This window comes from Chamaea fasciata, unplaced genomic scaffold, assembly GCF_029207755.1.
Source record: "Chamaea fasciata isolate MVZ Bird 193981 ecotype frontalis unplaced genomic scaffold, bChaFas1.0.hap1 SCAF_17, whole genome shotgun sequence".
Taxonomy (NCBI): Eukaryota; Metazoa; Chordata; class Aves; order Passeriformes; family Sylviidae; genus Chamaea; species Chamaea fasciata.
The window spans coordinates 6,803,386-6,829,782 of NW_027094102.1; the positions used below are offsets into that span (position 1 = coordinate 6,803,386).

The 26,397-nt window shown below is 54.9% G+C and overlaps 1 protein-coding gene across 1 annotated transcript; it reads left to right on the top strand.

The window, feature by feature from the left end:
* The first annotated feature begins 7,745 nt into the window (after nt 1-7,745).
* Nucleotides 7,746-20,393, top strand: SAMD10 (sterile alpha motif domain containing 10). Its single transcript, XM_066198924.1, has 5 exons — nt 7,746-7,775; nt 13,115-13,308; nt 16,769-16,937; nt 18,290-18,430; nt 18,709-20,393. The coding sequence occupies exons 1-5, from the start codon at nt 7,769-7,771 to the stop codon at nt 18,771-18,773; spliced, it is 576 nt and encodes a 191-aa protein (XP_066055021.1). The 5' UTR covers nt 7,746-7,768; the 3' UTR covers nt 18,774-20,393.
* Nucleotides 20,394-26,397: the final 6,004 nt, after the last annotated feature.

Consider the following 26,397-nt stretch of genomic DNA (forward strand, 5'->3'; position numbering starts at 1 on the left):
CATCCCAACCCCCAGCCGCTTTCCCATCAATCTATTTTTGGGTTTCGCTGGAGAGGAAAAAAAAATAAAAAAAATAAAAATATAAAATCCCTTTTGCCAAACAGTTGGGGTGGCAGAGAGGGAGGGAGGCTGCAGTATCCCAGCTCTCCTGGCCACCCTGGGGTGAGGGCAGAGCCCATGGGAGCACCAGGGAGGGGTGTGGGACCCCCTGACTCCCCAGCCTGTCCCAGTGAGCCTGGACCCTTCTGAATACCCAGAGCTGCATCCATTGTCTAGCACATCCAGCGTCATGGAGCACCAGTGGGTCTTCCCTGTAGGCTGGATGTGGTGACTTTGGGGGTTTTGGAGCTAAATTGGGTTCTCCCATCCTGCCAGAGGATGAAGGACTAAGGGGAACCCATCAGGAGCCTCCCAGACTCATGGATGGATGGGGAGAGCAAGGAAGTGCCCAGCCTCTGCTGAGGCCCTGAAAGCTGCAGGAATTTCACTTTTGGGCTGATCTCCTGAAAAACAGAGCTAAGGTGAGGAATGACAGCAGAGTCACCCCGGAACGGGGCTGGTATTAGGGCTCTAAATCTTCTCTCTTTACACAACAACCCTTACATAACAAGAAAACTCAGAATAATTGATAAGTTAAGTAAAATCAACCATAAATGAGTTTAAATCATCTCTGAGGCTGGACCCCATGTTTGGTATGTGAGGGAAGAGCACTGGCTGTGTATCCCACTGAGCCTGGGCAGCAGAGGCACTGGGAGCTCTGGGTTGATCTTCCCACGGTGCTGGAGCACCACAGGGATGAGTCCTCAGACATCCTCTCCAGCCCAGCTCTACTTTCTCGGCACTCCAGGGGTTTCTCCTTGGGTTTCCTTTTGCTATCCAAGCCTGGCACTGGGCAGCTGCAGGAACATGGCCAAAAGCCCAACGGCGTAATTAATCAGTGATTATTCAGATTAATGCAACTGGGGGGTGGTGGGGTGGGAAGCGAGGTGGGGAGAAATCCGTGAGCTGCTCCTGGGATCATCAGGATTAGGAGGTGGCCCATCCCCGTGGTGGGAAGGAGTGGGGCATCTGCCCTGTGCATTGTTCTGCCCTCCCTAAACACCTTAAAGCAGGGTGTGAAGCAGGAAGAAAAGGTGTTTTCTCCCTGGTGCAACAAAATCTGAAGGGATGAAGGGGCAGCAACTCTTGTTAAAGCTGCAAATAAGCTGCACTTCTACCTGCAGGGAGCTGCTGCTGGGTCTGCGTGTTGGCACAGTGCTTCTTACCACCCTGGACAGCGTTTTTGGGGATGGGAGTAAAACTCCAGAGGGCTGAGACCACCCACAGCAGGTCACTCCTCTCTCCTGGATGCAGAGCCATCCCATTTCTGGTTTGGGACTTCCCAAGCTCAGTTTGTGTGGCTGAGGAAAGCGAGGTGGGAGGGGATGCTGGGCACATCAACGTCCAGAATCGCTGACAAAGGTTTGAAAGTTTAAAAAAAAATCACTTGATGAGCACAAGGACGAGCTCACCAAGGCGGATCCTGCCAGGGACTGGGATCAGGGTCCTGCCCAAAGCCCAGCAAGGAGCAGCCCAGCCCACGGCCGGGTCACTGCGGCCCCTGGCTCACACAAAGCCGCTTCTGTGTCCCCGGGGAGAGCAGAGGCGGCGGCAGCTTCTCCCGGGACAACGGGAAAACAAACCCCGGGGCTCTCCCGAGGCTGGGAATTCGTGTTTTTAAATATCACATAGCACTGCAAGAATGCATCCGCAGGGCAGGATCAGCACTGGGGCTCATCCCAAGCACTGTTTCCTGCTGCTTGCCTGTGGCAATAGAAGGGGAGATGGCTTTAAACTAAAAGGGAGGAGATTTAGGTCAAACAGAATGAAAACTTTTTTACAGCAGGGATGGTAAAGCACTTGCTCAGGAAGCTGTGGATGCCCCATCCCTGCAAGTGTTCAAGGTTAGGCTGGACAGGGTTTGGATCAACCTGGTCTGGTGGAAGGTGTCCCTGCAAAAGCCAGGAGGTTGGAATGAGATAGAATGGGCTTTAAAAGTTCATTCCAACCCAAACTATTCAATGATTCTATGAAAATCCCCATTGCAAAACACCTGCCTGCAAGCCCTGAGCAGAAATCCAGCCCCTTCCTGTGCAGCCATGCCAGGCACAGGGACAGGACATCCCAGAGGTGCCAGGAATAGCTGGAGCAGTGTGAGCTCCTCAGCTGAACCCTGAGAGGGCGAAGAACCCAAATTCAGCCACTGAAGCCCCACATTTGCACCCTCAGCCAGAGTGGTGCTTGCTGGGTGGTGGTGCCTTTGCTTTGCACTCCCAAATGGGATGATTACTTGGATTTCAGATGTGGAAGTGCAAGAGAAGACTAAAACAGGGGCTTATTTTTAATCCCTGTTGTCTCAGTTTCTAAATTAACACTTTTGGAGCCTGTTCTCACTTGATTATCACCCGATGCCGTGAAATCCTCTGAAGACAGGATGTCCTACTTAACAAATCAACTCCGTATTAGGTAAATATACATTTTGGAGTTTTAATTAGTCCCATGCTACGATACAGAGGTGCCCTGAGGACTCATCTGCAGCATCTGCTCCCCTCTGCACCCCAAGCCGAGCTCTGGTGTGTGGTGGGAATTTTGCCAGAGCCGGCAGCAGCAGGTGCCAAGATCCCACAGCAGCTGGGAGGGAGCGAGGTGCCTTTGAGAGTCTCCTCCAAAGCCGTTGGAGGTCTCAGTGACAATTAGCAGAGATTCCTAAAGGGTCTTCAACACAAGGCTTGCACCCTCAGCAATCCAGTGAGCGGAGCTGGCATCAGCCGCAGGTTTGCTGGGAAGAATCCCCACGTGGGAAAGAGCTCAAGGGCACAGTGCCTTGCCAGCAGAATGCTAATGATGCTGTCCAAATGGCATTCCTTAAAATTGTCTTTTCATCCAGGGGTGTCCAAAGTCAAGTGCTCTGGCAGATGGACCAATGTTTCCCAAGGTGCCTGGTGATTTGGGCTGCTGGATGAGTTGGGGGAGGAGGGTCCCTGTGCCAAGGGCAGCATGTCCATGGTCCTGCCCTCCAGCCCATTGTTGCAGGTTCATCTCCAACAGCTGAGCCATCAGCAAAGCTGCTGCCTCTGGTCATCATTGCCCTGGAGTTACAGGCTTGGGTTTGGGGGATTTTCACTCATTCCTGCCACCCAAGATAGGGCAAGCTCCAACCATGGGCAGGATAAGGAGTGAAGGTGAAGGTGAGGATGAAGGTGAAGGCGAAGGTGATGATGAAAGTAAAGGTGAAGCAGTGATGAAGGTAAAAGCCTGCTAAATCTCCCACAACACCAGGTCTCACATTTGCTTCCCAATTCTGTTATTCCCCATCCTTTCTGCTCTCCCCATCTGTTCTGCACTTCCATCCATGACCCCATCCTAAAAAACCAGTGTCACTTGCCCTCTCCAATTCCCCAAACCTCTCTTCTTCAGTAAGGGATGACATTAAAATCCTCTGATCTTTGCAACACCGGTGTGACAACCCTTGGGGGACACCAGTTAATCCATCCCACCATCCCCACTGGGACCAGCACTCCCTGCATCCTGAGAGATGCAACCAAACCTGAGAGCAGAACACAGAGCACTGGGATGTCCGGGCAGTTTGAACTCTGGCATTTTCTAACTTCTGATTTTGCAGCCTGGCTGCATGAGCAACCAGCTCCCAGATCCCAGAGCAGTGTGCAGTGGCAATCAGAGCACGGCAAATCAATTCATGCCAGGCTGTACCTTGCAATGTAAATAATAAATCGGATTCAGAAGAAACTGAATGCAGCCCAGAGCCCTGAAATTGGGCTTGGAGAAAATAAGAACTTGAGGCTGTTAAGATGCAGCAGGGTGGTATATGGTCATTAGCTGTGAGATACTGGAAAACTCTGCTTGGATAATGGTTTTCATTTGTGCCCATTCTGGGCACTGGAATAACAAATGCAGCACTGTGATGGTGGCAATGCCCAGCCTGGGGAGAACCCTGGTGAGGATGGCAGGATTTGTCCTGCTCGAGCTTCAGTTCCCTAATGGAGAGCAGATGGAGCTGGATGAAATTATTTTGGCCCCAAAAAATTACAACACTTGTGAAAATAAAACCCTGTAATTAGTGGGAATTTCATCAGGTTTCAGTTGGGACAGAAAAAGCCAGAGAGCAGTGTTCAGCTGGACACAGGGCAGTCTCAGCACAGAGTGGGCTGAGCTACTACAGGACCAGCAAAACCTTCCTACCCTTTCAAGTACCTGTGAACACCTTCTTAAAATACTTTCTTTTTTTTAATACAAAAGAGAATTAAAATACTGTTCTTATGTTTTTTGTCCTTGCTGGGCATTGACTAGGAACCTGGCAGAGGTGGATTCTGCCATCCTGCCATGCCCTTGAAATTACATCATGTGTGTCTTCTCATTGGATTAAGTTGCAAATTCACAATTTCATTTGGGGAAGCAATATTAAAAAGAAAAAAGCCAGCCCTCTGTTCTGAGGGAAAGGAGGTGATCAGGCTCTCAAATAATTGCCTTGAAAATAACCGTGACGTGCCAAAATCCAATTAGAAATACATCTATGTAAACCTCCAAATGGAAGAGCTTCCACTGTTTCAACCCTTCTCTGTGTCCCAGAGAGCAGCAAAGAGGGAGCAATGCCTTCGATGTCCTCTACCAGTAAATCATGAACCTTGGGAAGGTGCAGATGTCACTCTGAGTGACAAGAGAGTTACCTGCCCAGCCAGGGGCCAGAGGACAGCACAGGTACCTCCTGGGCTCCGTAAGCCAGAGCTCCGAGGTGACCTGCAGCAGCCCCACTCTGCAGCACTGAGCTTGGGTTCTTTTATTATCAGCATGAAAATAAATTCTTTTCAGGGAGAGATTTTTATAACACTAAATATTTCCATGCCTGGTTGAGATAAGCACCATCCATCAGCCCGCACCAGGCAGGAGGCTTCAGCACGAAGCTGTTTTCGATTCTATCTCCCTGCAAGTGCCTCAACAAATTCATTTTGAAGTTTTTGCACAAAAAAATCGGGGGGGGGGGGGGGGGGGGGGGGGGAGGGGATTTGGGAAAACCCTTACATGATGTTTAGCTTGGGAGTCTCTCTTCCCATCCCATGGGGATGCAGTGGGGGTGTCCCCAAACAGGCCTGTGGTTGGGTGCCACGGGGGGCTTTGTGGAGGTGACATCCCAACAGGACGGGATGTCCCAAGGCCACCACGACCACGTGCCCAGCCACTGCTGGATGTGTGATTCTGGTTCCTCCCCCTCGCTGGGTGCACTCTTTTCCTGCTGACGAGCGGTTTTCATTAACGAGCAGACAAGTAAAGCACCAGAGAAATTAGCCACTTTTCTCCTTGGACAAATAACTTCCGTCTGAAGGCTTTTCATCTCCTCCCTCTCATCCTCGCGGGGCGCGGCGGGAGAAAAGCTGATGTTTAATTACTTCCTTTATTCTCTGAAAAACGAACGTGCTGAATCATCCCAGCCTTGCACCCTCTCCAGAGCCCGGTGTTGAGGAGGGATGGGAGCCACGGGAACACTGGTGCTCTCCCTACCCAAATCCATATGCATGTGGAGGGGAAGCCTGTTGGTGTAGAGCTCACTGGAGCCGCTGTCGCCAGCTTCTCTCCTTCCCACACCATCACTGCCTTGGGAAAAGGAGCCCTGGTGCATGCTTTGAGTGTCCCAAGCTGTGTCTTGGTTTAGGGCTTTCCCTCCCTGCCATTTAACTCCTGTTTAACTATGTAAAGTCCTCAACCAGACATTAAAAGACCCAAAGTCAGACCAACACCGAAGACAGAGTTGCTGGTGTTGTCTAAAAGATGCCCCACCATGGGAGGGATTGAGTGACAGCCCAAGAGTGATGTTGGATGCTGTAAAACCAAGGATGGCTGGAGCATGGAGCAGGTGTGGGGACCACACCACCTCCCCAGCCCTCCTCACAAAGCCCCAGGCTCAAGGTTTTTCTGAAAATCCTTTGGAATTTCAAATGAGCAAGCAGTCTGAACTTCCCCAGGCAGCCAAATCCCACCACAGTATCCCCAGGCCATTGGGATGCTGGGCTGGCACGAGACTCATTTGCAGATGAGGAGGAAACAAATTCCATCCCCTGGACACGTGAACCCTTTACCGGAGAAGTGCAATTACTACCAGAAAAATCTCAGAAAGCAAAGGCTGGGAACAGCGCAGCACTTATTTTTAATAACAGCTTGGTGTAATCTGCACACATTTCTCAAGCGACATCAGCCTTTTCCTGCCAAGGCCCCTCTTTAACCATATTTCTCTTGGAAAATTTCTGCATGGTTCAAAAGCTCTGTGTGTAGACAAAGGCTGAGGGAGAAATGGGAAATTCAAAGGGATGGAGAACCCGTTCTTTCTTTATCTGCCTGCAACAAGCTACATTGCCCTGTCCACTCTCTTGAAGCAGGAGGAGGAATGCCAACTCCCCCCAGGAATTCCCAAGGGATCCTTTAGCAGGAGACTCTTTGCAGCCTACATACAGGGTTTGGGGCCTGATGTCCCCACTACTCACATGGTTTGTGACTCGATGTCCCCACTCCCTGCCTGGCAGCATGGTTGGCTCTTTGAATGTGTCAGCCCTGGCCAGCTCCCAGCGCAGAGCTGAGCCAGCATCCAGCCTTTTCAGGGGCTTGAGCCTCATCCAGAGCAGCTCCTGATTGAGCATCCAAAATTTTGGAAAGCTCCTATTGATTTGGGGAGCTGAATTTAGTCTTGGCAAGTGCTTCACTCTCACACACACAGCTGCACAGCCCGGATCCAAGAGGGTTTTATGCCATATCTGTGTAAGGCCGATGAACAGCCACATAAACCCTGCACAAGGCTGTGCAAGGTCACTGCCACCTGCTGCACTTTCCCAGCCCACAGGGCAGTGATCATCACACAGTGTGCTTAAGCTGAGTGTTCTTCCTCTTAAAACAAGGGTGAGGGTGCTGCCCTGTGCTGCAGTTCCCTGTGTGTGACAGGGAACCCTTGCAAAGGTGGAGTATCACAGCACAGGCATCTGCTTGTCCTTGTCCCCCACCTCTCTCCCAGCCTGGTGCAGGATGAGCACAGGGTGCAAAGAAGACCCCGGTCCCTTGGTGGCTGCAGGGGCTGGCAGTGACAGTCCCTGTCTGGATCAGGTGTGACAGCTGAATGCAGGCACCTACAAAAATACCTGTGGGATTGTCACCTCGGGGTAGTGACAGGTGCCGCTGTCACTGTTCTGCTCCATGCTGGTGTACCGAGCACCAGTGAGGTTCGGTGGGTACCCACTCCTGCTGAGACCACCCACCAGAGCCCAAGCAGCACCCACGGGGGTGAGCACCCTCCTCTGCCTTCCCCGCACAGGGGAGAGGAGAGATATTTGGGGTGGAGGGAGCAACCAGGTGTTTTCCGCTCTGTTCCCACTGCAAAGATGACCAAAAACGTGTCCATGGTGCCCACTGCACCCTGGTGTCCACAAGGACCTGTTCCCCCAGCTGCAGAGACCGAGCGGGGATGATGCCCCGGGCACGGATCGAGGGGTGATGCCCGCAGCCCCGGCAGGGATCGGGGGATGCTCCGGCATCCTCGGGGCGGGCGGCAGCGCGGGTCGGCGGCGGGCGGAGCCCCCGGGGGTGGCGGATGGCGGCGCCGCCCCCGGCGCGGACACCGGGGCGGGGCGGGCGGGAGCGCCCGGTGCCGGCGGCGGCGCGGGGGGCGCGGGGCTCCGTCCCCGCCCGAGCGCGGCGCCGCTGCCGAAGGATGAGCTGCGGCCGGCCCAAGGACATGGAAGGTACCGGGCGCGGGCGGGGGGGCTCAGGTGCGCGGCGGGACGCGCTTCTCCCAGCCGCGAACGCGACGGGCGCGGACCTGGGGATCCACTCCATCCGAGGGGCTGCCTTCCATATCTCCCCGATGCTGTCCCCTCCATCTCGGGGGTCTGTCAGTCCTCCATCCCCCGGGGCTGCCCCCTCCATGCCGGGGGTCTGTTCTTCATCCCTCCCCCGGTGCTACTCCCTCTGTTCTAGGGGTCTGCCTGCCCTCCATCTCCAGTGCTGTCCTCTCCATCCCGGGAGTTAGTCTCTCCACCTTCCCCTTTACTCCCCCATTCCGGGGAGAGTCTGTCCCTGTGCCCTACCCTTGGTATTATGGTGTACCAATAAAATGGGCTGCGAAATTTGGCTAGAGCAAAGGGATGCAGGTGTGAGGACAGGGCAGGCAGGCCTGGGAGTGCTGGAGCAGGGCACAACCCCTGGGAAGAGCATGTCAAGGTGGAAGGGAGCTCACTGCAGGCAGGGGTGCCTGTGCCTATGGACTCCTACACCTGCCTCCTGCCAGGGGAACCTGCCCAGAGCCACCTGTCCACTGGATTCCTGTCCACTGCCCTCACCCCACACTCTCATGCTGTACAGAAGTCCTCTGTCACAGAGACTGATGCTCAGGGACCTCCTGGCAGTACCCATGGGAGTCTCAGGAGCATAGATATTCCAAAGGCATGCACATTCCCCCCAGACACTGTGCCCACTCCTTCAACATGTGCCCAGGGCACCCATCATGCTGCACAGGGAGGACGGAAAGGACATCTGCCTTTTGTTCCCTTCCTCCTCCGTCCTCGGGAGGCACCAGCAGTGGGCAGCCACCAGCCTGAGCTCCATCCCTGTGTGGGGCTCCCATCTCATCTCTGCAAGCAGAGAATTCAGAGGGAAGCGCTGGGGTGACACTCATCGCACCCAGGGCCTGAGCCCAAGTACAGTCCGGGGGAATCTGGAGAGGCTGGAGGGAGTGTCAGTCCTCTTTGAATCTGGTTTCATCTTCCTCAGATCTTAGGGAATAGCTCAGGGCAGGATCTGGTCCATCCTATAGACACAGCTTCAAAGATGGGATGTGTTGGGGGATCCCAGAGATCATCACTGGGATCATCCCCGGAGGCTCCACAGCACAAGCAACAGCTCTGCCCTGCACCAGGGTGAAGCCACATGGAAGGCACAGAGGGGACCAGGGCAATGGCAATGCCAGCTGAGCTCATGGCTCATGCAGATTAAAGCAGGATGAGTTCTTCACAGAGCTGCTCCCTGAACTGAGCAAATTCCCTGTCCTAGGAGTCCTCAGAGACTTCTGGTCCCATCCACCCCTTCACCTGCCAGCAGGAACTCAAGAGAGACGACCAGCTCGCCGAATCCACCTCCGATTATAGGCAAATCCCTCGCAAATTTGGTGCTAAATGTCTCTTTCCCTCCCAAATGCGGTGTGACGACCCACCCTTAAGGGTCGTCACACACGGGCAGCCAGGCAAACCAGCAAAGTGATTTCATTCCTTGTGAAGCTTGTTTCAAGCTTCTCCCATTAATCCCGGGAAGCCTGTCTGACCCCGGGAAGCCTGACTGCCCCCACTGCAGCTGCCTGCAGACATGGCCCCATCTGGAGGGCAAATCTGTGGGACAACCACAGGCGCGATGGCATCAAAGGCACAGAGATGTTCCTGAGGCCATGCTGAGAAGTGGTGGCAGAGGACAGAGCAGGAGTCGGGCAGTCTTTGCCCATCCAGGCATTTGGCTCCCCTCGCTGTGCCCCTGCCTGCTCCTCCTGCAGCTTGGCTGCCTGCCACCGTGTCCCCCGGGCAGGTTCTGGTCACCTGCGAGCAGGAAGCATCCGCGGAAAGTCCCCTGGCAGCCGGTTTGCTGGTAGTGATCAGCCCGGGCCGACTCTGCACCCACATGGAAATGCTTTTGTCGGGGAATGCTGCCACATCCTGCCCCGAGGTGCCCAGCCACGGGAGGTTTCCCGTCCCTCTCCCCACCAGCAGCTGCTGCTGCTCTGAGCCTCTCCAGCACTCACGTTTCACCAGCCATAAAAGTGTCTGGAGAGAGAACGGGAGTGGAAGCAGCGTTGTGCCCGGTGAGGGGAGGGAGCGGCGTCTGTCCCTGCCACTGCAGCAGACCCTGTCCCACCGCTGCTGGTCTCCCTGCGGTGACCCGGACCTGGCCTCCCCCTCCTGCGTGGCTGGAGAAATGCCCAAAATGGATCAAAGAGCCATGGAAACAAGCCGGCAGCGATTCCCCGGCGGCAAGCAGGCAGTGGGGTGTCGCTCACAGGAGGCAGGCAGACGTGCCACAGGGACCCTAGACCAGCTGGCAGGGACTTGGAATAGTGGGGTCACAGTGGCTGTTTGGGGACCCGAGCTGAGCTCTCCCCTCCCCACTCCAGCTCGGGCTCAGCCAGCCTGGAGGTTCCTGCATTCCCCTTTCAGGATTCAGCACAGGCTCTGCTCTGGGGGAACCCCACTTCTGCCCGGACCCCAACACGACCATAGCCATGAGAGCTTTGGCCGGGAGCAGGTGCAGCCCACACTGAGCTCGGCGACCCCTCCCTGTTAAGGCTGCTCATCACCACGCTCCTTCTTCGCTTTTCCTCCTGCACCCGACTGCCCTTAGCCACCGGTGACCCCGGTGCTGCCACGCTCGTGCCATGGCTGCGCTCGGCCCCGGGGCACTTTGATGCCCGCTGGGTCCGGTGTCCCCTGCAGCAGTCCCCCGAGGCTTCCTGTCCTTCCAGTGCCAGCTGGCCCTGCCGCCGGATTAGGCGGGAGCACGGGAGGAAAGCACCGAGCGTCTCTCCGGATCAAACGCCCACGGGGCAGCGGGGAGGGGGTGTAATTCACCCCCCTCTCCATATGAGAGCGGCTCGGGGCCGCCCGGAGCTGGGATGAGCGTGCAGCCGGTCCTCTGAGGCAGTGGGAGGGAGGCGTTCGAGGGAATCAGTCAGGTGTGGACGAGGTATGAGGGGAGGCAGGGATGGAGCCGCACTCGTGACAGCGGTGCCGAGCGCTCACGCGCATCCCTCCTCCCGCCGAGATGCAGCAGGGCCGGCCATCCCTCTGCTGCGTCTCCACCATCCGCAGCTCGCAGGGACCACCCGAGCCAGGTGAGGGGTCTTCAGGGCATGGCCGGGGGGAGGTGGGGCCAGCGGGCCTGGGGAGAGATGCTGCATGTACATTCCTGGCCGGAGGGCACAGCCTCCGGCTTAGCAGAGAGGGGCGGAGGGAGTGGAGGGCGGCTGGTTGCCCCTGGGGATGCCGTAGCTACTCTCTGTGCAGGGCATGGAATGGAGAGGAGAGCCCGTGTTGGATGTCACCCTATGCCCCTGCGTGGAGCCAGCCCAGGGCTGCCCTGACACAGAGCTCCTCTATACCTGTCCTTTCCTTGCTCCAAAATGCTCCCACATGCCCTGCTCAGTACCCTCCCTACCGTCCCATGTCGAGTGTTGCCAGGTGATTGGAAAGTTGGGAACCAAAGGGTGGACTGGGGAAACAGACTGTGGAGGAGCTGCTGGAGCCAGGGCCTCTGGGTTGCAGGGCAGCCACTGCCTTCTCCCATGGGTAGCCATGCCCCCAAAGCTCCTGGACCTGCCTTTCTTCCCTGCTCATTTTTCCCTTCGACTTTCACCCCTCTTTCCCATCTGCTCCCACTCCTGAGGAGCAGATACACCCACAGCTCCCTATGGATATGGGTCCTGCTGATGGCCAGAGCCCCCTTCCCTCTACTCTCTGTAGTAAGTCCCGGGGAAGCCCTGGCACAGCTGAAGGGCACAGCTCTGGCACCAGCCCCTCCAGAGCTGCCAGGTTGATATCTGCCGCAGCACCCAGTGGGATGGGCAGTTTCCAGCTCGGAGGTATCCCAGCACAGCTACAGTGCTCAGGGTGCCAAGGACAGGACAGTGACATCTCAGACATCCTTGGCTGGAGGGAGCACAGCCCACTCTGGTCCTCACCCGACAGGTTCAGGGTGTCTGAGACTGTTGAAAGTCATCAGAGACATCCCCATCTCCTGGGACAGGTGCAGAGACCACCCCTGCCACTCCTGCCTCTGCTGCCCACTGACCCTCTCCAGGGATCTCCCTCCACCTGGTTTTCTCTAAAATCACTTCCCTAGCCATCAGATAGGTCCCCTGCCTCAGTTTCCCCATGGCAATGCTTCCTGCTGGGTGTATTTAAGAAACAACTCTCTGTGATGTGGTCTGGGTATCTTGGGACAACCCTTTTCTGCTCTACCTTGACTTTTTTTGGCCAGTTGTTCTCCTATTGCATAGAGGTGTACTTGAGTGGTCTCTTTGAAACCTCTTCCCTCCTAAAACCCACAAATTAGGAAAACGAGTTGCATCAGGATTTCTCCAGCTCTCCTGCTCTCCCAGGGTGGTTTGTACTGGAAGTGGATCTCCTTTGGGTGCTGCTCTGCTCTTGGAGGTGGTTCCTGACGTGCCTGGCTCCCCGTGGTGGGAGCAGGTGAGATGGGGGATGCTCCGGTCTTTGCTTCCACGGATCTGAGCTGCTTATGTCAAGCTGTCTGGCTTTTATCCGGAGCAGACAGAGCGTGAGCCCCTAATACCCACTCACTCTCCTCCTATGGCAGCTGGGGCCCTTCAGCCCCCCTCAAAGGAAAGCTTTACAACCTCGTTGCAACCCCAACAACCCCAGCTTGTTAAAACAGGAGAAATTGGACTGCAATGACCTTTGTGTGTCCCTTCCAACTCAGGATATCCTATGATTCTATGAATAAGGGACAAAAAGCACTCATTGTGGGTGAATGTCTCTTCCTGGTCATTATTGAAGGGCTGGTGTGTGTTCAGCCACCACTGGAGTGCACAGTAGCTGTCCTCAAGCACACACAGTCTGTGCTGGGGGACCAGCCTGCATTCCCTTCTCCACCACGCTGCCCAAGGATAGTTTCTCTGCTCCTCTTCCCTCGGTGGTGGCAGTTAGGCTGGACCATGGGAAGCAGCTTCCCTGGGCCTTCTCCCGGTTCCTGTCCCAGCAGAGTGGCAGTGACAAGCAGGAGGTTCTCACCACGTGCCGGGTGCTCGGCTGGCGGGTGTCAAAACAAACGTCGCTCGTGAGGGGTTTGTGTGGGCAAACATCTTGTCGGGTGCCTGCTGGATCCCAGCGCCAGCTGGCGGTTCCTGGGCTGGTGGATTTTCTTCTTGGCAATGGGAAAGGAAGGCAGGAATGGGGAGTTTTTTGAGACAGGGGCCCACAGTTTGAGTTCAGCACCTCCCGTGGGGTTAAAAAGGCATTTTTGGGTGCCCAAGCAGGGGGTGGATGGGCACCACAGCCGTCTCTCACCCCCCTTCCCTCTGCAGCCGCCACTGCCGCCTCTGCTCACTTCAGCTTCTGCCGCAGCCTCCTGGAGCACACGGTGTCGGCCGAAAACCTCAGCTACCGCCTGCAGCGCAACCCGGGCAGCAGCCTCACCTGGCACGACGGCCGCAGCCAGCGCCCCGACGGCGGCCGCACCGTCAAACTCCTGCGGCAGCCGGGCACCGAGGGCTCGCAGGTACCGCACACCCCACCCCGGCCATGCCAAGGGGACACAGCTCCTCGTGTCTGCCAGATCCCCACGGGAGCAGCTCCTCTTTGCCTGCAGGATCAGGCCTTCAGATCTTGTTTTGCTGAAAGTCTTCATGATTGTTGGGCCTTTAGTTTATAGTAACATAAATAAACATCTTAACGTTAGTGTTTTCATCAGGCCTCGGGCTGTGCTGGGGTGAGTTCTCTGTGTCACCTCCCCTCTGTGCATCACATGGCCTCCCACCTGGAGCTGGCACTTAATACCATTTTGCATTAAGTATGCCAGGACCAAATTCCTTATAATGCCTTAAAATTGCTGAGCACTTGTGTGTGTCCCTTAGCCAGGTTTGGACCATTGTCGTCCTAAAATTTGAAACTTTATTGTACTATGGAGACTGTGAGCCAAAGGTTTCCATCCATTCACTGCTGCACAGACACAGGAACAAATATCAACTTTGCAGGTGGCTCCTGGTGCTTTCCAGCCCCTCCTTAATACCCTGGGAGTCGGGTTCAGAGGTGGCACATCCACACAGTGAATGCTGGAAAGAAAACAGGGGACATCCAACTGCCCGGCTTCCAGCTGCCAACGTGGAGATGCTTTTGTATCACAGGGCCTGTCTGGTTTGGTTTCAGAAGAGAGCAGGGACCCCACAGGGATGGATATGGTCGTGATGCTCTCAGGAGCAGCAGTACCACGGGACACAATGTCCCATGTGCTGGTGGCACTGTCCCATCACCTCCAGGTGGACATGGGGACACACCTGCATGGGGACACACCAGCTGCTCTCCAGCTGCCAGCTGTGGCTTATCATGGTTCTCCCTCCTCTACCTCTATGTGCTGCCCAGAAGGATTTAGTGAAAGATTCTTAATTTGCCATAAACAAAGAAAAATGCCAGAGCAAAGGGAGGTGATGCAAGTCGCTCCTTGCAGTGCCCAGGGATGGCTCCCACCCCCCGGTTCCCCCAGCCACCTCCTGCCTTGCTGCCAGAGCAGCCTCCCAGCCTTCCTGCCTGCTCTCCTCCGCACCGGAGCTTGATATTCACGGCTGAGAGTTTATCAGAGAGACAGCGCGGCTCAGCCGGCTGGAAAACAAACCCATGATCCCTTACACCTCCCCTGCCCCTCTGGGGAGCGCAGGGACTCACTTGGGGACCCTCCACGAGGAGCGGGGAGTGCACGCCGAGCAGGCAGTGCGGGGTTTAGGGATGCCGGGATGGTCCCGGTGCAGGGTTGTGGCTCATGAGTGATGTGCGTGCAGCCGTGTGCGTGCCCAGGGAAATTGTCAATTGTTTGTCACCTCTTCCCCCGTGCCTCGGAGGGTTATTTGGATAATAGCTGTGGGAAGCTCGCGGTAAGCTCCTGGGAAGCTGGTTGTTATTCCCCCCCAGCCCCTCCGCTTCTCATCATCACTCGTTAGTGAATCCAGAGAGCAAATCGCCGCCTCCTCCTCCTCCTCCCCACGGCACACTCTCCGGCGCGCTCAGCCGAGTGTGAAGGAGCCGCGCAGCCGGCGTGGGCTGGGGCTGCTCCCGCAGGCAGGCGACTCCCGGGATGCGTCTGGTGGAGCCGGGCAGCTGCCGGGGCCTCCCCCAAGGGTGAGGGTTTGGTTCGGAAACTACATCCTGTGCATTATCTATTGGATTTTCTATCTGCTTTGGAGACGGACTCCTTACTTACTGATGTACAGCCTCCCAACTTCACCTTCTTCCCTCTTGCTTGAAGGTTCCCAACGAGCTCTGCTTGAGGAACAACAGTTCCTTTCCAAGCTCAAACGCTCCCCTGGGCACAGGCAGCAGCCCCGCCAGGCTGGCCGGGCTCCATGGCAATGCCTGGCACGGGACAGGGAGCACATTCCAGCCCAGCTGCCCTCCACTGCCTCCTCTGCAGCATCTCTCAGGAATGCATCATTAGTTTCAGTAACTGCAGGGTGTCTGGAGTCCCTCTTACACTAATTATCCCTGCTCCTCTATTAGACATGCTTAATTAGCCAACGTTCACACGCAGAGGTCGATGTTGGCACACCGCAGGCCACACGCTGTCGACCTTCCCCATGCCGGTGTGTCGCGCATGAGCTGTTGTTCCTGCTCTGTCCCTGCCGTGTCGGGGGCATGGGTGAGCCCTGGCAGTCCCATCCCTTTGTGTTGTGGGAAGCAGGGATGCCGTTCCCACCCCAATTTGCCTGTGATCCAGCCCAGGACAGTGCCAGCAGCTTGGGCACACGTGGATGTTTTGGAGCGATGATGTTTGCTGGCGCTGCTCAAGGATGAAGTCTCAGCATCAGCAGCAGTGGAGAGCTCACCAATCTCCCCTAGGTGCTAAAAGCAGGGAAAGGGAGATTCCTGCATCCTCCAGCCCTATTTCCTAGCCAACCTGGAGGGCTCCCTAGGAGAAGCACGCTTGCTCCCCTGTGCAGTCACAGCTCAAGGTGTGTGATTTGCTCTGTACAAGACAAGTCCAGGCTGCAACAACCTTGTGAGGCCAGAGTAGCTGTGATGGGGGAGAGAAAATGGAGCTGCCAAGCAGCTCAGGGTGAGACTGGGTGGCTCAGAGTGAGACTGGCCACTGCAGCAGACATGTGGAGGGAGGGAATGTGGGATGGAGGGATGCTGTCAGATAAGCCCCGTCTCTCTGTGGGCATCACTCAGTACTGTGCATGGCATTGCTCAGCAGGTGGTGCAGGGTGGCCAGGGCACACTGGGGTGCTGGGGATGGTGACCCTGCTTTGTCCTGGGTGTCTCTGAGCATAGCACTGCCCCAGGAACAGGCTGTAGGATTCAGAGGTGGCCTAAGATACCTGCAAGGCTGCAGGACGTTGTTGTGACCAGTCAACTCAGGGTTGAAGGTGATTGAGAGGGAGAGAAAGGGAGAGTCATTCCTGCTCCAGGGTACCAGCTGGCTGCTGGCTGCTTTCCTGGGGACTTCTGATGGGAGTGAGTTTGCACCAGTACCAACATCTGCTGGGGATGGCTTTGCACCAGTTCCCACTGTCCTCCAGGATCTCACTGGCTTCATCCCCACTGACAGCTTCCAGCAAATGCCCATCTCTGCCTGGTGAGGTGGGGACCCTGAGGACCCCCCAGGACATCTCCTGAGCCTGTGCAATGCTCTGCTGGGCTGGGAGATGCGTAGGGGAGGGGAGCTGGGTCTCTTGTCTGCAGCAGGAGGGCTGGGAAGTTTAAAGTATTGGGTCTATATACGGCAGGACAACTAGTTCGACCTCCCATCCCCATTCTCCCTGCCTTCCTTACTGGATCCTCTGATTTCAGGGTGAGCCCAGAGATGCCAGAGGGTGTGAAGCCTAAATCTGCCAGCATCACCATAATCCTACGCAGCCAACCAGCATCTCCCCCATCCCCATGGACTGATTTTCATTTTCATCCTTGCAGGGCTGAATCCCACTAACTCCCTATTCTAATTAACTAATCTCCCCTCCCACTCCCCTCAGGTCCGTGGCTGTGACCACTATGGCATCTACCACACCAGCCCCACACTGGGCAGCCTGGTCAAGCCAGTGGTGCTGTGGACCCAGCAGGATGTGTGCAAATGGCTGAAGAAGCACTGCCCACACAACTATCTCATCTACGTTGAGGCATTCTCCCACCACGCCATCACAGGTACAGTGTGCCCTCCAGACTATTTGCCATTAGCACATGCTCCTGGGAAAGGCTGTTTGGACATTGGTGGTTCAGAAGATGGACATGCCCCCCATTTCTGTCCCCTCTCCCCGTGAGATGCAGCCAGGGTGAGAGCAGAAGACACAGCAACACTAACCCAGTCTGGGCAGGAGGCATCTGCCACCAGGGTGAGTTCCAGGACAGGCTGAAGGCTCTTTAAAATGATTAAATTGGCTTATAAGACAGGAAAGAGTCTTCTCATCACCTAGCTTTAAATGATAATAATAATAATAATAATAATAATAATAATAATTTTAAAGTTTTTTAAATATTGAAAATTTTTGCAGAAGAGGAAAATCTCTGCCCAGTTGGAGTCCAAGATCCAAATCCAACTCCCAGTCAAGTCCTTCAAGGAGACTTACCTCTAGGATCAGCTCCCTCCCCTTTGCTCCCTGGGGACAGTGGTTTGACCTCTGTGTAAGAGCATCATTCCAGTCCAACTTCAATATATGCAAGGCCAGATTGAACTCTGCCAGGGCCAGGGGATGGTGGCAGGGAAGTGAGGGCAGGAGCTGCCTGGGGGGGATGCAAAATCCTAATGCAAGAGCTCAGGCAGCCCTTGCTCAGGCAACAAAGGCAGCATTAGTGAGTGTACGCTGGGAAGCAAGGACAAAAGCAGGTTTAAAATCCCTTCTCTAATAGCCCCAGACTGGAGGGAAGTGGCTCGGTGGGGACAGGAGCGCTAATGCGTTGTGATGGGCACCCCCATTCCCTGGGGATGACCGGCCCGTGTGGGGACCCTGCACTCGGAAAACATCTCCTCATGTGGGAGGTGGAGCGGAGAAATGAAAAGCTGCTGCCTGCGGGGATGGGTTACACGATTGCAGTGCCGGTACCTGTCAGAGGCTGGGGACATGAGCTGCCACCCGGCGCTCTCTCAAAGTGAGGTCACGAACCAGGATGGTTTGGGTTGGAAAGGATCTTAAAGCTCGTCTCATTCCACCCCCTTGCCATGGGCAGGGACACCTTCTGCTCGGCTGGGTTTCTTCAAGCCTTGTCCAGCCTGGTCTTGAACACTTCCAGGGCTGGGGCAGACACAGCTTCTCTGGGTAACCTGTGGCACGGCCTCACTACCCTCACGGGGATGAATTTCTTCTCAATATCCAGTTTAACCCTGTCCTCTGCCAGTCATCCCTTCTCATCCTGTCACTCCACGCACTACTCCAGGCAGTGAGAGAGCACTCCCTCCTCATTCCTCCACACTGATGGGCTCCCCTTTGTGTTGCCCTTTCCTGGAGTCATTCCCCCCCTCTGTGGGGCTGGTCAGGCACCGAATGATCCTGTGTTTGCAGGCCGGGCGCTGCTGCGCCTGAACGGGGAGAAGCTGCAGCGCATGGGGATCGCGCTGGAGGCGCAGCGCCAGGAGGTCCTGCAGCAGGTCCTGCAGCTCCAGGTGCGCGAGGAGGTCCGGAACCTGCAGCTGCTCAGCCAAGGTAGGGCCAGCGGGGCAGCCGGGCAGGGGGAGGCTCCGGGGCTGGGCTGGGTTGTGACTGCTCAGGGAGCACAGGGGTGAGTTGTGATGCACAGGGCCAGGCTGCCACACGCAGCCCAAATTCCATCAGTGGCCTTTTGCACGGAAGGGAAGTGATTCTCCGGGGCTGGCAGTGGGTGAGCTGTGATGTGCCACCCTGCAGGCTGTTTATTCCTTCCTCTCCCACCTTGTTCCAGCTTCTTTTGGAAATGTCTCCTAGCTGATCCGTCTGTTTGGCAGATTGCACCAACACTGTGAACCAAGCTCCTCTGGGACGGGCTGTGCACCGCCGATATGAGACCTGAGCCACACGCTTGGACTAAGAAGAGACACTCCAAGCTTCCCAGGCACTCCAGGGCTCTTCTTCTGCTTCTTCCTTCTCTTTCTTTTAAAGGAATATGTTCCTGTGCAGGGATGGAAGGTTTCTTCCAGCAGACATGGCTCTTGGCTGGAGGAAAATCAGCAAACCAGCTGCTGGGACAGATGATGAACTTCCATCCACCTGAGCCTGACAATTCACAGGGAAAGAGATGGAAAAAAGGAGATGGCAAAAGGCAGGGCTCAGCACTGTGGAGAGCGGGAATGCAGTGATTCCAGGGACAGCTCGGAGCCATGTGCAGGACGCTGAAGCATTATGCACTTGGGCAAAATCCCAGCACCCGGCAACTCATGTCCATTCTTCGGAGCTTATTTAGGGAGATTTGGTTTCCTCATCAGACTGGGCTGTCTTCCAGTGTCCGGGGAGGTGACGTTATCAGTAGCAAATAAGATGATACAACCAGCCAAAAAATTCAAAGCGGGGCCAAGACCCGAGCACCCAGCTCCGCTTGGTGAGTTAAAAAGGGAGCTGAGTCATCAGAGCTGGAAAATCTGGGAGTAAAAGCAGAGTGGATGCACCGGGAGGGTGCTGTGGCCTGGAGGAGGCTGTGCCAGGAGCTCGTCTTTCATCCACAGGGAGACAGGGGAGCCCGTGCGGGGGCTGGGGGGATGCTGTCAGGTGGTGATGGGTGCTGCCCTGGGTGGGGCTGGGGGATAACTGGGTGCCAGGTCCTCCCCGGCCCCCATGCCTGGTCCTGCTCTGCTCCACACTCCTACCAGTTCTGCAGAGCTCTGCTTATCCAGGCATTTTCAGGTTCTTGTCCTGACCCCCTGCCCAAGTGCTGGCGATGGTGTCACCAAAGCCAGGCACCTTCCTGATGACCTTCACCATCACTGCAGTGAAAGTGTTTGCTGTTAGACCCCCACCTGCCAAACTCTCTCATACAGAGCTACAGACTGCCCTTGGGCAGAGGAGGAAAATCCATGTGTAAATCAGGATTTTTGGCCAGGGTGGGTGCTCTCACCTCCCCACATTCCACCTCAGGTGATGAGGGTAGGTCTGTGGTTCATGGGGGTCCAAAAACATCAGCACCCCAAAACCCCTGGGGCATTGGGATGTGGAGGCAGGTCACAGTGCCCCCCAGCCAGCACCCTCCTGCCTGCTTCTGATACCTTGAGAGACTACCTGGAACAGAGACTAGACAGTGTTAAAGGAATAAAGTAGGTATTTATTTTAAAAGGCCTTCAAAGGACGCACCTTGGGCAGCACAAGAGCCTGGCCAAAGCTCCACCCAAGATGGACAGCGGGTCACACATTTTCACACTTTTATAAGTTTTGATCCATTTACATGTTGGGGTTAATTTTCCAATCACAGCTTCAGGTTATGAAGTTCCATCCTCCCAGATTGCTCTCCTCAGTTTGCTGTAATTTATACTTTTTGGGCCCAAAGCTGCAACGCTGTCCTTGGTTCTGGGGCTGGAAAAGGATTGTTTTGTCTTACTACACTGTGAAGAGAACTTGCCAACACTTTATATGAATTTCAGAGTTATATACCAATGCAGTACAGAATCTGGAAAATATGAAAGCTAAAACTTAAGGCATCACTTCTCTGCTGGTAATAAATTAGACTGTTATTTTAACTCACTGCTCTTCTGACTCTTCCCACACCTGAACCTGTGAGTTTGGTCTGTCCAGTCCTTCCTGGATATGCTCAGGGGATGTCTACAGCCCTAAATCCCTCCATACTAGGCTGAACATCTTCCCTCTCTGCCTGGGGGTCAGGGGTCTGTGACCCTCAGCTCCATCTGCAGGGAAGCAGCTCCAGGGCTTTGCTGTGTGTAGTCCCCAGTACCCCAGGACACAAGAATTAGAATTTCCTCCTGTTTCCATACTGACCTTTTCAAATATGCAACAAAATTTGCTCTTCTCACCTCACTGGAGACTCAGGAGTAACAGAGCTGGCAGAATTTCTTGAGTTTTAAGAAAAGGGAAAAGAAGCCAGGAAAAAGCCCATCTTCCCCACGGTGGGGTTTGTTTCTGTCCTGTGGGGAGCCAGGGGGGCAGTGGTGGGCAGGCACAGGGAGCTGTGGGGTGATGAGGGGGCCAGAAGCCCAAACAGATCAGGGCTGCAGGTGTCTGCACATCGTTAGAGGGAGACGCTGAGCTTCTCTCCAGAGCCTGGGAACTGCACAGGGAGAAATGTCTTCTCCAGACTACAGCTGGGCTCCTGCAGTAAGTTGGTGGAGATTTGGCTTGGAATGCAGCTGGGGTACAAAGGGCAGTGCTGGGGTTGCCCCGGAACCTCTGGAAAAGGCAGGGTTCCCCCCAGATCCTGCCCCAAAGCCCAGCTGCCCCCTGCTGTGCTCCTGAGGATGCTCTGGCTCCCTCCAGCTCCTCAGCATGGAAGAAAGGAGGCACAGAAGAAAGCAGAAACCAGACCAATTACACTCGGCCAGAGCCCCAACCATGGCCCCTGTTTGGATTTCTTTCTGAGACCCACCAGCACAGGATGAGGTGGAGGAGCAGAGTGAAAAATGTTCCCAGGGCTTGCAGGAGGATGCTGTCCTGCCCCCAGTCCCTGCTCTGTGTCTTTGCCCTGATGAGGATGGTAATGTGGAGAGCAGAGCATCTTTCCAGGCTGGCTCTGAACTACTGCTCTGGCAGTGTCTGGTGCCACCTAATGCCCATGGCTTGTCCAAGGGACACCCAGGACTCTGCCCAAGGCAGCAGGGATGCATCCAGAGCAGCCCTGACATGGTTTTGACTTGGGTAGCCCTGGGCATACAGCGAAATGCATTTGCATGGTGGATCCAAGGAAGGACAATTCTCCTCACGGGTGAGAACTTGGGGTGGTGAGTATTGCACCAGGCCCCTGGGAACTGGAGGCAGATGCTGCTCCGGATCCTCTTGGACTGAGGCACAGCTTGGTCACTCCTCATCTTTTGCTGAGCAAGAAAAATACCTTCTACTTGTCCAGCACTTATCTGCCAGTGATATTCCAGGCACTGCCCCAAAGCAAACAGTGCCGACAATGAAACACAGATGAATCACTTCATGCAATATTAAAACCAGACAACAATTAAAGTAAACAGAAAACACCAGCAAGTCCCAGTCAGTCCCCTGCAGCAGGCAGGAGGATGCAGGCAGCAGCACCAGGGCACAGGGGCAGGCAATGGCCCCAAACCTCCTGTCTCTCATAAATTTTGTTGCCACTTTATTTGGTGGAAATTGTTTTGAATAAGAGGGCCAAAGTGTCACTGGCATCAGGAGTTATGTTCAGCATCTTCTTGGACAGGAACAATCCAGCAATCCCTTCCCAGTGGCAGAGGCAGTTTGCAGATTCCAGCAAGGTTTTCAAGCAGAAAATAAAAAAGCCAGCAGAGATGCCCATAGAAAATGCATGCAAATTTGTCTGAGTAATTACTGAGCCTGGCTTGATGATGTAAACTCCTCTAGCTCTGAAGCACTGCTGATTGTGGCAGGGAATGCTCCCCATTCCTCCGACCCTGAAATTCACATTGGGTGCTGAAGGCAGCCTGCGCTGTCCCTGGCTGAGTGGGGAGGGAGGACACGGTGTGCTGGGCACAGGGGTGGCAGCACCTGACCCTGGCTCTGCTGAGTTGGAGCCAGTTTAAATTGGAATGACTGTCCCCAGTGGATTGCATGCTCGATCTAATTAGGACCCTGTCATCCCATCAGGTGCACGGGGAGGATTACAAACCACCCCAAGTCATTGGATGGGAAGCCTGACATGAGCAACATGTGCTGGCAGCCCAGTAAGCCAACCCTGTCCTGGGCTGCATCCCCAGCAGCATGGCAGCAGGGAGGGGGGCTTGTCCCCCTCTGCTCTGCTCAGGAGGGACCCCACTTGCAGAGCTGTCTCAGGTTCTGGGGATCCCAACATCAGAAGGTTGTGGAGCTGCTGGAGTGAGTCCAGAGTACGAACCCAGAGATGCTCCAAGGGCTGGAGCACTGCTGCAATGAAGGCAGGCTGAGAAATCCGGGGTGGGTAAACCTGGAAAACAGAAGGTTCAGGTGAGATCTTAGAGCCACTTTCAGTGCCTAAAGGAGATGAGCGTCTTTGAACAAGAGCATGAAGTGACAGGACAAGGGGGAATGGCTTTAAACCAGCAGAAGACAGGGTTAGATTGGATATTAGGAAGAAATTCTTCCCTGTGACAGTGGTGAGGCACTGGCACAAGCTGCTCAGAGTAGCTGTGGCTTCCTCATCCTGGGAAGGGTGGGGCAGCCTGGAAGGGCTGCCTGGGTGCTGCTTCAAGTCAGAGCATCCCAGGGAAGAGTGAGGTGCCAGCATATGGCAGGGGCACAGCAAAACAGCCACTTCTGAGATGCTCCAACAGCCACACCCCAGCTCTGGCACATCTCCCTCTGCCTCATCTCATAGCCCTGGTCCCCATCCCACTGCCTGGTGCTGGAGGACAAGACAGGAACACACACACAGAGTCTCACAGCGATGATGGCAGAAGTCTTCTGCTCCAGTATGTTCTTGCTGCACATCCAGGACTAATCAATCTTGATTTATTGCTAATGAACTTGAAAACAGTGTTGGGATGGATCAGGTGCCACTCAGGGTGAGATGGATAATATAATTAAGATTTCCTCAAAGGTCCCGTTTTTCTTACCTTGTTAATTAAGCTGATGTGGGGCCCTCCATGCAGAATACATAATGAGAGGCTGCCAAGACAGAGCTGGCTGTTAATGGGAGGTGGTGCAGGGAGAAATGCTGGCCTTGACCACAGGACTGGAGATATTTGGACAGCTCTTTGGTGGCTTGGTTCCCCAGAGCAGTAAAGAGCTGATCTCTACTGAGAACTCAGCACACGCTTTGCACAAATCCATTTGGAGCCCACAGGGCAGAGTGTGCAGTCACAGGGACGCAGGTGGATGGGCTCATCCCTGTTTGGGATAGGCTGAGCATCGTGGCAGAGCACACCAAAGCACAGCTCAGGGTGTGGGGAAAGGGCATTTCCTGCAGAAATCCATGAGCAGCCCTGTGGCCTCAAGCAGCAGCTCTCACCAGGGCTGGAGCCTGTGGTGCGAGGAGGAGGAGAAGCTGCTCCACTCCCCATGGCACAGGCACGTTTTTGGTACTTGCACTCTGGTGGTGACTTATGACAATGAATTAATGGCCTCTTAATAAGGGTGACACTTTCTTTAATTAGAAAGTATCAGAGCAGGGATAATTGCTTTATTTCATTTTGTTTCCCGATATTACTTCCTTCATTTTTGGTCCTCATCCTCAGCTGCTGGATGCCCTCTGAATGCTCTCCCTCCTCAGAGCCAGAAACACTCCCAGGGACAGAGGGCATGACACAGAGACTGAAAAGATGGAGAGAAGTGAGTGTGGGTATGGCTGTGGTGCTTTCACTAGGGCAAGGATGGAGAGGGGTGGGTGCAGAAGCAGCTGCAGTGCTGCTGCTTTCACCAGGGTGGTGCCAGGTTTGCAGCAGTGCCAGGTGCTGGCAGCACCTGGGCAGGGTCAGAGCAGATACCTGCCTGTTTGCACTGGGGTTGGTGGCACATGGAACCACCTGACAAGGCTGGAGTAAGGGGGAGGCAGCATCCACAGGCTGGAAGCCACCAGAGAGAAGGCAGCAAGTGGTGGGAATCAGGCAGCCCAGGGAAGGCAGCAGGACTGAGATAAATAATTGATCCAAAACAAGGATCATTTGGGTTGACCAGAGCTGCTCCCCAGCCTGGATGCACCAGTAGCTTTGCTACAAAGCCAAGTTGAACATCCACAGCATTTCACTTGTGCCTTTTTTTGGAAAGGCAGGTTTGGGGTTTGGTTTTGACACAACATTCCCAAGCAGCACATTTGCACAGGCTGTTCCTGAGGCCTCCAGGAAAATCCTTCACACCCCCACAGAAAATGAGCCTCTTCACTTCCTATCAGACGATGCATTTTCTAAAACTAGGAAGGGTTTGATGAAGCCACATAACTTCATCACCAGTCCTGCCCTGCATCTCTGCAGCTCCCACTGTCCTCCATGGGGTTGTTGGTGCCGCAGGCTTGGGATGGGTCCCTATGGGACATGCCCCCATGTCGCTACAACCCTGTAAATCATAAACAGCAGCCTCAGGGCTGCTGGGAGCTTTACAGCTCCAGCTCCTCCTTGAGGCAGGAGCTTTTCCCCCCTTAGCCTTCCCTCTTTGCGCTGCATCCGTTTTGCTTTGTCGCCATATCTAAAATTGAATCTGTTTGGATTTTCTCTCGCTCTTCTTTTTTTTTTCTCTCTCTTTTGCTTGTATTTTCTGAGTGCATTCAAGCACGGGGGGTGGGGGGGGGGGGGGAAATAATAAAAAAATCCATCAGCATAATTCCTGGCTGTCGGAGTGATAGCAGGCTCCGGTTTCCAATCAGCGGCCCGGGCTGTGGAGCAGCGTGCGGGAGGAGGCTGGGGCTGGCCCGGATGCTGCCGCACAAACCAGCTGCAAATCCCTCTTTGTTCGGGAATCACTCTCCTTCAGCCCGACCGGCCTCTGCACAGCCCGTCCTGCCGATGTGTGAGCATGTGGCTGCTCCAAGGGGCTTTGTCCCCCTGCCACTCCAAGGATAAAGGAGATGCAGCAGCTGGCTGCCATCCTTTATCCCAGGATAAAGCCTTGGGAGACAGGGAATGCCGAGTCTCCCATCCTGGATCTGGACATCAGTCATGCCCTTTCCTTCACCTGTCTCTGTGCCTGGTGCACAAGGACTGAAGGACTGGAGTCTGGGCTCCCAGTGTAAGTTCTCCCAGTCCTCCCAATCCCGCGCAATAAGCATCTCACCATCCCACCAGTGGAGAGGCTGGCCCTGCACAGCCCCATATGCACAGCAGTTCGTGGGAATTTTGGGATGTCTCCAAAGCAGCGACATGGGGAAGAGGCTCTGCAGACACAGCACTCATTTTATTTTGAGAGACTTAAGGGTCTGAAGGGGGCTGCCGCAGCCCATTTCTCAGACACTGGCAGAGGCTGCCCAGAGAAGCTGTGGCTGCCCCACCCCTGGAAGCATTCAAGGCGAGGTTGGACAGGGCTTGGAGTAGCCTGGTGTAGGGAAGGTGTCTAACTGCGATTCTAAAATGTGCTTTTATGTTACTTTTTCAAGTGTAAATGCCCCATCAGCCAGCCCTATTCTGAGCAAGGGGCATTGTCCTGCCTCCAGATCCCAACATCCCAAGAGGATCTGCATCCAGAAAACCACATTATCTCCCGCCTTTGCTCAGGGGGTGGTTTTTACATTTGTGGAATTTTAAACTCTTGGCCAGGTGTCTTTATAAGCCAGAACTGACCCTTGTCAGGGATACTCAAATTGCTGCTGGGCTGGGGTGGAGGTCACTATGTTGGCTGCATCCTGGCAGGCACAGGGCAGCTCCAGGGAGATCTGCTCAGCACCAGCATGAGAGGCTGGAGAAGCAAGGTCAGGACTGCATGGAGTGTGGCAGCACCTCACTGATACAGGCTATATAATTGTTTTTTCCCCTCATCTCCTTTTCCTGGGGTCCGTATCAATTTAATTTACATGCTCAGTGGCTTGGACTGCTTCATCCCTGCTGCCAATCACCTTCTCCAGCATTTACAGTTGCAGTGGGTGTTGCTCCTTGGCC

Coding starts and splice junctions, on each gene's coding strand:
- SAMD10 (XM_066198924.1), top strand. Junction 16,938..18,289: donor CTCCCACCACGCCATCACAG/GTACAGTGTGCC, acceptor CTGTGTTTGCAG/GCCGGGCGCTGCTGCGCCTG. Junction 18,431..18,708: donor CCTGCAGCTGCTCAGCCAAG/GTAGGGCCAGCG, acceptor TCTGTTTGGCAG/ATTGCACCAACACTGTGAAC.